The 14326-nt window shown below is 35.6% G+C and overlaps 2 protein-coding genes across 3 annotated transcripts; one reads left to right on the forward strand and one right to left on the reverse strand.

Moving 5' to 3' along the window:
- Positions 1-327: 327 nt before the first annotated feature.
- On the forward strand, positions 328-10605 carry abcd3b (ATP-binding cassette, sub-family D (ALD), member 3b). Of its 2 annotated transcripts, none has more exons than XM_079614501.1 (23): positions 328-807; positions 1007-1043; positions 1175-1273; positions 1383-1471; positions 1798-1867; positions 2107-2204; positions 2511-2634; positions 2750-2806; positions 4924-5066; positions 5161-5230; positions 5320-5389; positions 5846-5943; positions 6124-6215; positions 6348-6439; positions 7148-7217; positions 7330-7393; positions 7500-7577; positions 7671-7736; positions 7832-7921; positions 8923-9042; positions 9512-9616; positions 9795-9851; positions 9962-10605. In XM_079614501.1, the coding sequence occupies exons 1-23, from the start codon at positions 701-703 to the stop codon at positions 10037-10039; spliced, it is 1974 nt and encodes a 657-aa protein (XP_079470627.1). In that variant the 5' UTR covers positions 328-700; the 3' UTR covers positions 10040-10605. The 2 variants fall into 2 exon arrangements, with proteins under 2 accessions (XP_079470627.1, XP_079470628.1); XM_079614502.1 differs by having other exon boundaries at positions 539-807; positions 1178-1273.
- A 557-nt stretch (positions 10606-11162) lies between these two features.
- Positions 11163-14081, reverse strand: f3b (coagulation factor III, tissue factor b). Its single transcript, XM_079614503.1, has 6 exons — positions 13831-14081; positions 13410-13533; positions 13039-13229; positions 12725-12903; positions 12445-12610; positions 11163-11641 (listed from the first exon to the last, which is right to left on the reverse strand). Exons 1-6 carry the CDS (start codon positions 13898-13900, stop codon positions 11508-11510), a joined length of 864 nt encoding a protein of 287 aa, XP_079470629.1. The 5' UTR covers positions 13901-14081; the 3' UTR covers positions 11163-11507.
- Positions 14082-14326: the final 245 nt, after the last annotated feature.

Raw genomic sequence — 14326 nt, forward strand, 5'->3', positions numbered from 1 at the left:
TATATAGCAGGAAAAAATAATAAGAAAGAGTCGAAGAGTTTTTTAATTATAGGTTTTTTTTTTATAGAACAATTAAAACAATTACAACTTATTTAAACTTTACATAGTAATTCAATGCCAATATTTAAATAATGTTAGTATGGTTCCACTTTATATAAGACAAAAGTTAATGCAAAGCTGAAGCGAAATTAGAAATGAACAAATATTGGCAGTACAAGGATAACAAATGATTGATTTTCAAAATAGTGAAAAAGATAAAATAATAATAAACAACAATATAAAATAGCATTATATTTATCTTAAACATGTAAAACAAAGCATAAAATTGTACATTCCAATAAAAATAAATTGTCAGTATGGTTTATACTCAGACTTTGGCACGAAGAGCTAGATTGCATTATAACTGGAAAATATGGGTGTAGTGGTAAAAGTGATGTGATTCTGCCGACACCTTGCGGCTGAATGTTTCCCTGTAGCCTATAGCCTACATCCGTGGTAGTGTGCATGTGTGTGTGTGTGTGTGTGTGTGTGTGTGTATGTGTGTGATAATTGTAAGGTGTGCGAATGTGTGTTCTTAGGCATGTGTACACCTATCGGTTTTGGTTAACATTCGTGCTGTGAAAAAACACAGGAGGAAATCCACTGCGTGGGTCCTTCGTTGCCCGCCGTCGCTTCCTGATTGGTTTTATATAGTGTGAACATGGCGGCTGTTAGTAAGCATCTGACAGCCGGCAATTTCTCCATCGCAGGTGCTGTGCTGTTCGCCGTGTACGTAATTAAACAAAGACTATCTTCGGAAACTAATGGGTAAGATCATTGCTTCTCTTGCCTGTTGCCATTTATTTACCCGGTGTCCGATATAACCTCTTCGACATTGAAACATCATTGACATGGGACGCATTCATTTATTCAGACGTTAACATGCCTCTGAGTTACATTGAAATTTTAGGTGATTTACTGTAAGGCTTGTTGATTTCTCATGCTTTACCCACGTGTTCATTTATAGAGAGAAAGGGGCATCAAAACCACTGTTGGACAATGATGTAAGTATATTCCTTAGTCTAAATCTAAGTAGTATTCTTTATCTAACTAAGATCGTGTGAGATCGTAAGATTTGTAGTGTGCTTGTGTATATATATATATTTTTTTTTTCTTTTTTTTCCCTTTTTTTCAGAAGGATAGAAAGACAGACAAGGCTGCTGTGGACAAGGTTTTCTTCAGGCGAATTTGTCATATCATGTCAATCCTGCTGCCAGAGACCTTTTGTAAAGAGGTAAGTATTTTTTTCTATTATGTATTTATTATTTGTTTCCACTGGCTTGTGTGGTCTAGGTAAAATACTTTTTTATATACTCTGCATTACTGGTTGTTTTCTATCCTAGTCAGGATATTTGCTTCTGATTGCTGCCATGCTCACGGCCAGAACCTACTGCGATGTCTGGGTGATCCGTAATGGGACCATGATTGAGAGGCATGAACATTTTACACATTTGCCACATGCCGTTTAAGCTGCAAGATCACAATATCCCATTCTTTTTTGTCCTTCATAAATTATTCATAGATGTTTTTGTATATTCATCTCATCTGATCTTGAAAAATTATTATGAGTTTTTCCTATATTTGTTGTATTTGTAGTCCAGTGCGTTTCTCAGTGGTATGGTTACATCTGGGTGCCGTTGCCAGCGGAACATGCCTGATCGCTTAGATGCTGTCTGTCCTGTTTTTCTTGTAATGTGTACAGACACGCACACAATGACTGTTATTCAATGTGTGTGTGTGTGTGTGTGTGGTTTGCAGTGCAATTATTGGACGCTCAACAACTGCTTTCAAAAGTCACTTGGTCAACTTTATCACAGTCATGCCTTTTGTAAGTGGACTAAACTTTGCACAATTTTAAACTTCGTCCAATTTTAGCTGTGTCCAAATTAGCTTGACAAGCCATTATTCACATATGATAGTATAATGTTTAATTCAGTATGAAATATTTTAGGCAATTTTTAAATAAAGGCATCATAACATAGATCCTTTGTTCTAGTTATTAAAATGTAGTTAGCATATAATAAACAGGGTAAGTATGCATTATTGTCTTTTTGTGTGACTCATCAGATATCTCTAGTGAATAACTTCTTAAAGCTGGGACTCGACCAACTGAAGCTGTGCTTCAGAGTAAGACTGACCAATCAACTTTACAATGACTACCTGACGTAAGTTATATCCGTCAACTGGTGTATGATGCTTAAATTGAATTTAGCCTTATCATATACATTTTCTGTTCATATCCATTTTTATTGAACTCTTAGCATTTTTTCCCTTATACAGTCAAATACAGAAATCAGGGTTGTGCCATTCAAAATTCAGTTTCACTTTCCAAAAAAGTAACGTAATTAGTTAAGTTTTGGGGAGAGTAAAGCAATATTATAAAGCATAACTTTTAAAAGTAACTATTATAAGTGTAAGTCTTCACTAGAAAAGCACTGCTGTATGTTTTACAACACTATATCTTACAATAGGGGGTTCACATACTATCAGATTGGCAACTTAGACAACCGCATTGCCAACCCAGACCAGCTGATAACCCAAGATGTGGAGAAGTTCTGTAACAGTGTGGTGGACCTCTATTCCAATGTCAGCAAGGTAACGGAGCAACACTCACTTTGTGACAAAAAGAAACACATTCTTGGTCATTCTGAACAATATGTTAAGATGTCTTCAGTTTGAGACTTCCTGATTCTTTTTCTTTTTCCTCCAGCCTCTACTAGACATATTAATCTACATCTGCAAACTCAACACCGCCATTGGGACTCTTGTAAGTGTCAGTTTTGAATAATTTACCAGCAGTCTTGTGTAAGGTACTCTAAAAAAGTAATTAATCACTAGCTAATAATTACATCTTCAACAGTATATTAAGCCATATTCGGACAGGATTTTACATGGAGAGGTGGGGTAAAGTAATTATTACCAGGGCTTCTCAGTGATTTTAGTCCCGTCCGAATGTGCCATCTCTGTAATCATTACGGACAATGGGCCTCATTCATGAAACATTCGTAAATATACGAGTAAATATGTGAGTGATTTGCGCGTAAAGAGACCTTCCCGAAAACTCTTCTCCTGATTCACAAATACTTCGTAAACGTCAGATGTGATAGTGAAACGTGTGTGTGTGTGTTATGAATTCCAATCAGTCGTAAATGGGACGCGCGTGCACGCTCATTCTCAATTACCATAAATCCCGCCCATTAAATCCGACTGACAACTATGGGCATCATTATTATGACACCAAATGAAGGATTTCAACACGTCTTCTCAAAAGCGAATGAAAAAGAACAATTTCTCAGATGCAGAAAAGTTTTATTATCAGAAGTTCATTCAAAACGCCACATTTTATTTTCAAGCGTAGCCTATGGCGTAGGCTACTATCATGTCATAAAAAAAGGATGCTTGGCAGATATTACAGATGCAGTTAATGGAGTTTCATCTGTTAATCGAACAGTCACAGAAGTGAAAAGAAAATGGTTCGACATGAAGTGACTGCAAAAAAACGAATTAGTTCACTTCGAAAAAATATAGCCCAGCCCTATTGAAAGCAATTAATTATTTGATTAAAGTGTACCGTTTGCAGATGGTATTACTGGTTCTCATAATAAAAGTAAAAAGAAAAAACATATGTAATTACTATATATAATATTTTTTCAAAATGCTGTGTAAATATGTACCCGATTAGGTGAATTAAAATGCAGCCTTATTAATGAGCAAAACGTTCGGATGTTAAACGCATATTTACGCGTGGCTGGCAGCAGGTGTAGATTTCTTTCGTACCAACTAACATTTGGAAAATACGAACATTTTAATGAATCCGAAAATTTACGCCAGAACCACTTTACACACGATTTACACAAAATTCGTTCTGCTCGTGTTTCATGAATGAGACCCAGTGTCAGTAAATATTACGGCGACTTTTACCTTCTGGAAAAAGGTTTGGAAAAATTAACTCAGGTAATGCTAATCCTCGTGTGTTTTTTGACCTACCTGAGCTACCGTTTGCACACCAATCTTCAGTTCAGCATGCTTTCATGTCAATATGGATGGTATTCGATGATAAAATAAGATTATAAAATTAATAAATAGAGCCAAATCGCAAAAAAACTGCGAAGACTTCCCATTTTAATATCAGTGTCAGGTAAGAGTAAGATGCTTGTCTAGATTTCGCAGCTCACTTATGTGGGTTTATTATAAACAGCCACTTCTATAAACTCGTGAAGTTTACTTAAGTAGAGTTTTCAAATAAATTAAAATGATATAAATAAATAATAATTTAAGACATATACGTCATACCGTAAGCACAGCACATGATTAGTCGAATCAGTATGTGAAATCACAGACATCGAGGGATAAGAATTGTAACTCAAACGTCGTTTAGAAAACTAGTCCCATCCGAATAGGGCTTTAGATTACTGTTCTAATTACTCTCTCTAAAAAGTATTGCATTACTTATTTCTATTTACTTCCTAAATCCTATATTAGACTCGACCAAGGACACAATAATAGGCATGAAAATAAAACATCCAAATAAATAATATAAAATTGCATAAATTATTCTTGAACAATTATTCTTGAACTGACCTAAGTATTTAAAGGAAGAAAGTTACATTTAAAGCATACATTTTAACACTAGACGTTAAAATATGATTTTAATTCCGCTATGGTTTTATATAGAATTTTTCTATTGTCTTTTCTTTACAGTATTTCATGCAATTATGACTTAATTACAGAATTAAATTACAGAAAAATTAAGAGTAATCCCTTACTTAATTTTTTCGAGGGATACCGTTAAATTACAGTAATGAATTACTTAGCCGGTAAACAGTGTTAGGTGTAATTCTTGTGTAAATTAGGTGTTTGAAGCATGTTCCTGCTCCTCTGTAGGGCCCTGCTTGTTTGCTGAGCTATCTGTTGTTCTCCGGTCTGATCCTGACCAGACTGCGCAGGCCGATTGGCAAGATGACCATAACCGAGCAAAAGTATGAGGGGGAGTACAGATATGTCAACTCTCGTCTCATCACCAACAGGTTTGTATCTATGGGCCGCCATCTCTTTGTCTGTCTGTTTGTCTCCTGAGGTGTTTTTTGAAGAAAAACGCATGATTTCTCCACATTATTTCAGTGAGGAGATCGCGTTCTACAACGGCAATAGGAGAGAAAAGCAAACCATTATTGGATCCTTTCAGAAACTGGTGAGGAAAATCAAAATAGCTTTGGTATCCGTCATCTAATCCATACACTATGTTAGTGAATCTTTCAATCAGACTTCTTGTTTATTTAGGTGGACCACTTGAATCGCTTCATACACTTTCGTTTCTCAATGGGTGTCGTGGACAGCATCATAGCCAAATGTAAGCAGTAATAGCCTACTTCTGACAACTTGTTGAAAACTTCAACATGGATCAAATTTGGCCCTATGTTTCATATCGTATTGTGAGGAATTCATTTGTTCAAATTATTTATTTCTAAACCTCAATCCAAATGTAATTGATGTAGTATATGATAGTCATATCAAAGTCAAATTCGGGTCTAGATTCATTTTTTTCTTTTTGAAAATGTTTCACTTTAGCCCCTTTCACACAGAGAGAAGGCACTCTGGCAATTTCCCGGGATCAACGCGTTGTGTGAAAGGGGCTTTGGAAATATGTCACATTATGAAAGTAAAATAGGCTGAAAAAAATGGCAATCCTGACTTTAAAAGTAGACTTACGTAGAGTATTTCTTAATACAGGCCCTAGTATGAAAGGATCATTAAGATCAATTTAAAGAATCTTTCATGGGAGACACATTTTCTGATGATTCTCTAGACATAGCCATGGCGGTGGGTTACCTGGTTATCAGTCGGTCGTTCCTGGACCTCACAAACCAACGGCATCTGAACAGCTCATACGCTGAGCGACTGGAAGTGAGTATGAATGAACACTGACAAAGAAATCCAGATAAGATATTGCTTGTAATTACTGACCTTTGATCTCTCCAGATTTAATTATCTTTGGAAAATTGCTTTATTGGGTCAATAAGGATTTCCTTAGATAAATGTTTGCACAGAAGATAGAAGTTCTTCTGTGTTTGTTTTCCGCTGCAGGATTACTACCAGAGCGGGCGGATGTTAATAAGTTTGGCACAGGCCCTGGGAAGGATCGTCCTGGCAGGCAGAGAGATGACCAGACTGTCCGGGTGAGTGCTCTGCCTCCAGTACATTCATTCATTGCTTGGTCCTCATGCCATCCATCATCTCTACTCTTACCGTCTGTCTTTTAACTGCTTGAGTGTAAGTGTGTTTATCTGGAATCTGAATCCTTTTATTAGGTTCACTGCACGAATCACAGAAATACAGGATGTCCTTAAGGAGCTGAATTCAGGCAGATATGAACGGACCATGATTACACAGCATATCAAAGGTCTGTATTATTGTGCGTTGTGTTTTTTTAAGCATTTTATGAATTTGTGACAGAGATGTCTCAATGAATTGCAAACTAATAATACCGTTCAAATGCTAATTTGCAGTAAAATGCTCACCAAGGCTGCATTTACTTGATCAAAAATAGAGTAAAACAGTAATATTGTGAAATATTATTAAAATTGAAAATTTCTATTTTTACATTTTTTAAAAAGTAATATATATTCCTGTGATGCAAAGCTGAATTTTCAGCATCATTACTCCAGTCTTCAGTTTCACATGATCCTTCAGAAATTATTCTAATATGAAGATTTGATGCTCAAAAAAATTCACTATTAATGTTGAAAACAGTTATATACAATTTGTTTTTCAGGATTATTTCATGAATATAAAGTTTATTTGAAATAGTGTTTTGTAACATTATACATGTCTTTACTGTAACTTTTAATCAATTGAATCCTTGCTGAATGAAAGTATTTCAGATTTTTAACTTTTAATTTAAGATACCCCCCCCCCCTGACCTATCTTACTGAATTACCTTACTAATAAACATTTCTTGAGCAGCAAATCATCATATTAGAATGATTTCTGAAAGATCATGTGACACTGAAGACTGCACTTAAACAAAAAAAAATATATATATATATATATATATATATATATATATATATATGGCTTGAATTTTATATATATATAAACAAATTCACAGATGCAGCAGTAGAGAAAATCCCTCTTATCCCTGGGAGAGGTGAAATCATAATCGCAGACAACATTATCAAGTAAGTTACGTACAAACTGAACAACTATTTGTTTATTTTTCTGAATGTAGACGTCGTGTCTGACCAGCGTATCATCAGTGTTTCAAGTTGAGCTGTATCCTTTCATCCACAGGTTTGAACACGTACCTTTAGCGACGCCCAATGGAGACATTCTCATCCGTGACTTGTCTTTTGAGGTTACTGCTTTATAAATCAAATGTTTGGGGGTTTTTTTGCCTAAATTTGCTATTTAGATTGTACAACAGAGTTATGGTAACTACCATCTTCCCTCCTTACATTAAGGTGTCATCTGGGACGAATGTGTTGGTCTGCGGGCCCAACGGCTGTGGGAAGAGTTCCCTCTTCAGGGTGCTGGGAGAGGTCAGAGCTGTTCTTCAGCAGAATTATGTGTCTTTAGAAACCTCAGTGTTTTTTGTTGTTGTTAACTTACATTGCCTTTCTTTGCTTCCCAAGCTGTGGCCTTTGTATGGAGGGCAGCTCACAAAACCCGAGAGAGGGAAGCTCTTCTATGTTCCTCAGGTGGGCATTTTCATACTGAGGTCTTGCCAGCAGATTAAATGTGAAGATGTTCTCCTATATATTTTCCAGGTTCATTTGTTTTTGTTTTTCTTCAGAGGCCCTACATGACACTGGGTTCCCTCAGAGATCAGGTGATTTATCCTGACACACATGAAGGCCAAAAGAAGAAAGGAACATCTGATCAGGTGAGTTTTATAATCAAACGGACAGCAAAATTAGATGTTATGTGATAAAGGGATAGTTCACCCATAAATGAAAATTCTGTCATAATTTACTCACCCTGATGTTGTTCAAAATCCATAAGACTTTTGTTTATCTTCAAAACACAAATAAAGATATTTTTTATGAAATCAAAGCGATTTCTGTCCCTCCACTGAAAGTACATTCCATCAAAACTTTGTTGCTTTAAAGAGATTATAAAAGAAAAGAGATGACAAAAGAAATCCATATAAATCGAACGGTCTTCAAAAGAGACATTTACTTTTATTCACATATAAACATTGATGAATGCACAAACAGAACGGAAGCTTGAATGGACTTGCTTGACGTGTGAGAACTAATGAGGTTTGTTCTCATTTGAACCCCTGTTGACCATGTTCGATGTGCTCTAGGTATGTGTTGATCAGTTGTTTATATATTAAATCTATTCATCATATAAAACGATCGTGTCTTCAGAAGACTTAAACTGCTTAAAATTCATATAGACTACTTTTACGATCTCCTTATTAACTTTTTGTAGTGTCAAAAGTTTTGGAGTAATAGACTTTCAATGGAGATTTCATTAAAAATATCTTTATTTGTGTTTTGAAAATAAACAAAAGACTTACAGGTTTAGACATAAGATTTTTTTATCACTTTAAAACAGTAACGTACTTAAAAATGAAAGTTCTGTCATCATTTATTCACCCACATGTTGATTAAAGCTCCAAAAAGTACAGAAAGCCGCATCAAATGTGTGCATGTAACTTGTATTTTAATTTTGCTTCTCAAACAACGCTATCATATGAATTCAGACTCAGAGAGACTTTGAATATAGTGCAAAAATTATATGACTATTTTTATCATGTTCTTTTTATGAAAAGAGCGTTTTATGAAATGGAACAATGCATTTAGACATTCTGCTAAATGTTTCACAGAAGGAAAACTATAGTGTTACTGTTATTATATATTGTGTAATTGTGGTCAGGTGCTTAAGGAATATCTGGACAATGTCCAGCTGGGACATATCCTGGACAGAGAGGGCAGCTGGGAGAGTGTGCAGGACTGGATGGATGTCCTCAGTGGCGGAGAGAAGCAGAGGATGGCTGTAAGCTCTAATTCTTGCATTATCTATTTTTTAAAGTCAGCATGAAATGGAAGTTACCATAGTCTTTTCTTTTCTTTTTTCTTCCTTATTGTGATGTATATTCGAGTGAAACGGCTTTTCGAACAAGAAAAAATGTAGGGCGGGACTTGATTTTTGTCCATCGGGAATTGATTGGGTGGTTGTGGTTTGCTATTGGTCTGATGTCATGTGAGTGACAGGTTCTCACGCCAGTAAACACATCAGTTATTTTGATTAAAGATTATGAGGACACATGCATAAAAAAGGTATAATAAAAACAAGAATTGTCCATTTTGATATCATGGTGACTTTAAACCTGAAACCTCACTCTCTTTAGGGTGAGAGAGACAGATAATATTAACATGGCCTATATAAGAACAGAAAGCCTTAATTTTCATATCTTAAGGAACCTCATGTCATGAGGAACTTAATTCTATATTGAATTGCACAGATGGCTCGTCTGTTCTACCACAAGCCCCAGTTTGCTATTCTGGATGAGTGCACCAGTGCTGTAAGCGTTGATGTGGAGGACTTCATCTACAGCCACTGTCGAAAGGTAGTCAGATGTCGTCTTCTTATTCACAATGAATGCTAAAAATTTGGGGGGGGGGGTCACCCTACCATGCTCATTTTCTGTGACAGAAGTGAGGAAGTCAGGAATGTATTTTGTTGTTCCTGTGGGAATTTCCATCAGGAACATCTGTCTCCCTGAGCTCATCTGTTTTCTCCTTTAGGTTGGCATCACACTGTTCACAGTCTCCCATAGGAAATCACTATGGAAGCACCACGAGGTACGATCTTGTCTTTCGTCATAAAGTTGTCAGGATTCATTAGAAAACTGAAAGTACTAAAATAAAGTAAAACTGAAAAAGTCTTAACTCATTGTTTCTCTTTTCTACAGTATTACTTGCAGATGGATGGAAGAGGAAACTACGAGTTTAAATCCATCACAAACGAAACGGTGGAGTTTGGATCATAATAATAACTTTGGGCCTTATTCATAAGCAAATCCTTGCATAAATCATTCACAAAGTTTTTTCAGTTAAATTATTGCTTGTGAAAATTCCTGCAATGATTTTTTTTCATGTTATGAATGAGGCCTATTAGTACTAAATGTGGATCTGAAGCAATATTCTGGAGTTCTCTTTATATTATAAGATGCTAAATATAACTGCTTTTCTTCATCTGAGGGAAAGGATTGTAACTCTGTGGATAAATATCTCTCAGGGAGAGGTTATCTGTGGTAAGGATTAAAACAGTTTGTTATCCTTTTAAAAATCAAGCATTTGTATTATAAAGTAGTGATATTTGTTGTTGGCACATGATTTATGTTTGGAAATAACACCGTTGCATGCCACTGGTACAATAATTAGTTCATCGTAACATCATGGAAACTTGTATTTGAGTGTAATGAGCTGTCTTTCTGAATTTTATGGAATATTAATTAAGATATGACGCTTAATATATGTTTGAGAACCTATTGGATATTTATATACGTGTATACATAGTGCCTTACAGACATGTTTTACTGAATTACAAAACATAATGAAATATGTGTGATTATTTAAAAAGAAACCTGGAATTACTTTTAATCCTACATTGTTTTTTTAAAATATATATATATATATACTTTTGACATTCACATATGCACAATTGTTTGCATTTCACTTTATTTCTTGTTTCAAGTCTTTAGTAGAAAAAGACTAGACTTTTATCATCCTTACTGTAGCTGACCACAAGGGTGAGCTACTGAGACGAGAATGTAAGAATATTAAGTTTCTGTTCCATTTGATCGTCAGATAGTGTTGCACAAGCTTTCCTTGTCATTTGGGAATTTTGTTTAAACAAAAGAGAAAAAAAAATCTATATATCCTTTTTATTCTCAAATTGTGTTTCACAATCTGAACAAGTTTTGTTTTTGTTTAAACACAAATGGAAAAGAAAAATGGAATCACTGCCCCGAAAGAGCATTTTCTGCTCCATTCTTCCTCATTTTTGATTGCGCAACTCCTTTTACACAAGTCATTACACAGCACAACTCAATGATGCCACCAAATCCTGGAGTTTAGTTTTGCTACCTCTTAAAAAAAAATTAAAACGTATAACATGAATAATTTATTTAAAGTTCCAAAAAGTATCAGTTACATTTAAAAAATATATATTTTATGCACATTAAATATTTCCCATCTAGATATAAATCTATATACACACACAGCAGCTAATACCCATGTATTTCTAAAGAAAATAATAAATATGGCAGTTTAATAAACTAATACACTATTCGTTTATAAATTAAATAAAAGCAAAAGTCTGATATGTATAACATATCGTGTAGAGTTAGTGTTTCATAGAAACCAGTCCAGTGCTGCACTGCAGGTGTGCTACGGTTACAGTCCAGCTGTACGTCCCGTTCTGAGCTTGATCAGCAGAAATGGAGGTTTTTCTCTCTAGACTATGGTTTCCTTGGCCGTCATTTTTTGTTTTTGTGCTCGTTTACAGCACACCACAATCAGAACTATTACAGCAATTACAAAAGCCAGTATAATGAGCGCTCCTCCTCCAATCACAGCAGGTTCATACTCTATGAAGAAAGAAAAAAAAGAGGAATTTTATTCATCGTATTTTTACAACAGAGTCTATCATTTGGTTTAATGAATCATAGTGGAAAGCTTAGCTATATGGCATTTTGGCCATTTTAAATGCCAATCTGACACAGAATTTAAATTATTGCTCAAATCCAGTTCATGTAACGGTTCTGTGCTAGTTTGTATAAAGGTTCAGGTATAAGTGTTCACAAAAAAAAAAAGAAAAAAAAATTAAATGTTCCAAGTTTATAGAAATAAACTATTTGTATTGTTAGTTTCAATAGTTTGGGGGAAAAAAAAGTGTAAATACCATTTTCAACAAAACTTTCAATTTAATGACTTTATAAAAATGTTTTTCACCTATATATATATATCTTATTTTTTTTACAAATCAAAATCATTAATTCATAAAAAATTTATTAGTTGATAAAACATCATCAACCTTGTATTATTGTGTTTGTAAATCTTTTTTTTTTTTTTACATTTAATGAATCTTTAAAAATATTTAGATTTTATATATTTAATTTAGTCCGCGTGTTAATTTAGTCAGTTGAGCACAGCGGCCTTTCCCTGGTCAGTTTCTGAGTAATGGCAGAGTGCATCATCCTCCCTCTACTCTGTAAGCTGACCCCGAGCTGGCCTCTTCATGCTTAACAACAACCTTCCTGTTTTCCAAAACACAGGAATTCTAGAGAACTAGATCTTTGAGCAAAACTTTAATCATTTAGAATACTTGGATGCCCCTTTGTCACCTTCCTGTGGCAACATCCCCGTAAATGTCAGTCTTGTTAAAACTTACCCTCAAGCAGGGTCTTGTGCTCCTGTGGTGAGCACTTGGGGAGACTCCACTCTCCGAACATCTTGTCTCCTTTACGGGAAGGGATGTATGCAGCCACGCTGAAGCAGTAACTTTGACCCTCATCTAGCCGAAAATCTGCTCTGCTCTCATCCACAGTTCGAGTTTTCTGTAAACAAACAAAACAATGTGAGAATTGCAAAGTCGGACGGCATTCAAATGAGAAACGCATTGCATTAAATCTTTAATAGTATCTTTGGCTGGTGAACGTGCCGACACTCACTTTTCCCGTGCTTCCAGCCTTGTTGTACGTAATCTGGTACTTGAGATTTTTCTTAAAGATGTCACGGATGTTCAGAGATTTGCCATTTTTGTGCAGAGCTGTGATGAGGTCTTGTATGATCAGCACAATCTTTTTGTCCTCACTCATCGTCAACTTGAACTTAGGTCTTCCAATTAAAGCTACAGGAACAGATACAAATTATTAAAACAACTTGCTTTAAATCAATATTTGTTGAATTTCGATGAATGAAGTAATATTTTTGAACTCTGGCATATTCTGGTATGCAGGTTGAGAATGCATGGTTGGACACTCACTGTCATTATAAGGGCAGAATGTTTTCGACCTGGTGTATGGAGGCTCAACATGGTCAGAAGTCATCCCGCGCAGGGACTCTGAGAGCACTTCAGCGGTATAAACCCCCTTTATGTCCAATTCATTGGTCAGGTCGCACTCGGTCTCAGTGGTTTTGATGCAGTGAGGGTTTCTCTGTTTATCCTTACCAGCTCTGAAGAGAAAAAACATGTTGGTTAGGATCACATGCCATAGAGTTTCTATCATGTGTGTACCGGTACACATTTATATTATTTTGTGTTGAATGTAGATCACAAACAAATATTAATATGAACAATACAGAGAAACACTAAAGCAAAGTCATGTTGGTTAAATAAGATATTTGTGTACTTGCCTTGAGAATTCAACTGTATATGTGTAATTGACAGGTTTAGGTCCCCATGATAGGATTGTTTTGAAATTGTAAGATGACCACGACACATTTTTGGCTTTGGTAAGCTTGCCCACTTGCACTGATGCTAAAAATGAGACAAAGGACATCAGTCAGAACAATACATCATGAAACACATCATTCAGCTTTCACTGGTTTACATTACAACCAAACCTTGAGATACAACAAAACTTCACATCTGAAGTTCACAGATATAGGCTAATACTGCGCCATGCATGCTGTACTGTACAATACTAAACTACAGACTGCCATAGGCCTACTAGTAAACAGTACAAGTAAACAGTTTATATTTGTATTCGCTTACAGTTTTTTTTATATATAACGTTATATATATATAAACATCCATAAAACCCAGATTTCTTACCTAGGGATCCGTTTACGAGAGTAAGCCAGGCAAGAAAAAGTGCCGAAAATATTACAGTCATGCTTTCCATCGTTAGTGATAGCAATTTAGGAGTAAAATATTGAATCCAATGTATCCCTCTGAGGAGCGTTGTTCAATCAAATCTTCCACTAATGAGCCGTTTTTATAGTGTGTGTGAGAGAGCTCTCAGCTCTGGCGCTGCTGCCTGCCAGCCACAGAGGAGACTCGTCATGAGTCACGAATGTAGCTCCGCCCCTTTCTTGACTTTGGGGTTTTGTCACTGGCTGGGCATCCATCGTAACGCGCACCTTATAACCATATATGGTTATCCGGGTACCGGTTTCATGAAGATCATCCAAAATCCAAGCACGTCTTTTAGAACTTTTGACAAATAGACGTCTGCATGTAGGCTAGTTTTTGGCTATTTTATCAGGTAATTTAGTCATTGCACATTTCTGTGTTGTTCTTTTAGACTGTGCTGTGTAGGTGAATTAAG

Source organism: Phoxinus phoxinus, assembly GCF_949152265.1.
Source record: "Phoxinus phoxinus genome assembly, chromosome: 5".
Taxonomy (NCBI): domain Eukaryota; kingdom Metazoa; phylum Chordata; class Actinopteri; order Cypriniformes; family Leuciscidae; genus Phoxinus; species Phoxinus phoxinus.

Bases quoted from the DNA above. Each gene is read 5' to 3' on its own strand.
- abcd3b (XM_079614501.1), top strand. From the start codon at position 701: ATGGCGGCTGTTAGTAAGCATCTGACAGCCGGCAATTTCTCCATCGCA. The intron at 1,868-2,106 runs GTAAGTGGACTA...GTGACTCATCAG, and splicing joins TTATCACAGTCATGCCTTTT to ATATCTCTAGTGAATAACTT. The intron at 5,231-5,319 runs GTGAGGAAAATC...TTGTTTATTTAG, and splicing joins TTGGATCCTTTCAGAAACTG to GTGGACCACTTGAATCGCTT.
- f3b (XM_079614503.1), bottom strand. From the start codon at position 13,900: ATGGAAAGCATGACTGTAATATTTTCGGCACTTTTTCTTGCCTGGCTT. The intron at 13,534-13,830 runs GTAAGAAATCTG...TCTCATTTTTAG, and splicing joins TCTCGTAAACGGATCCCTAG to CATCAGTGCAAGTGGGCAAG. The intron at 13,230-13,409 runs GCAAGTACACAA...TTTTCTCTTCAG, and splicing joins TATACAGTTGAATTCTCAAG to AGCTGGTAAGGATAAACAGA.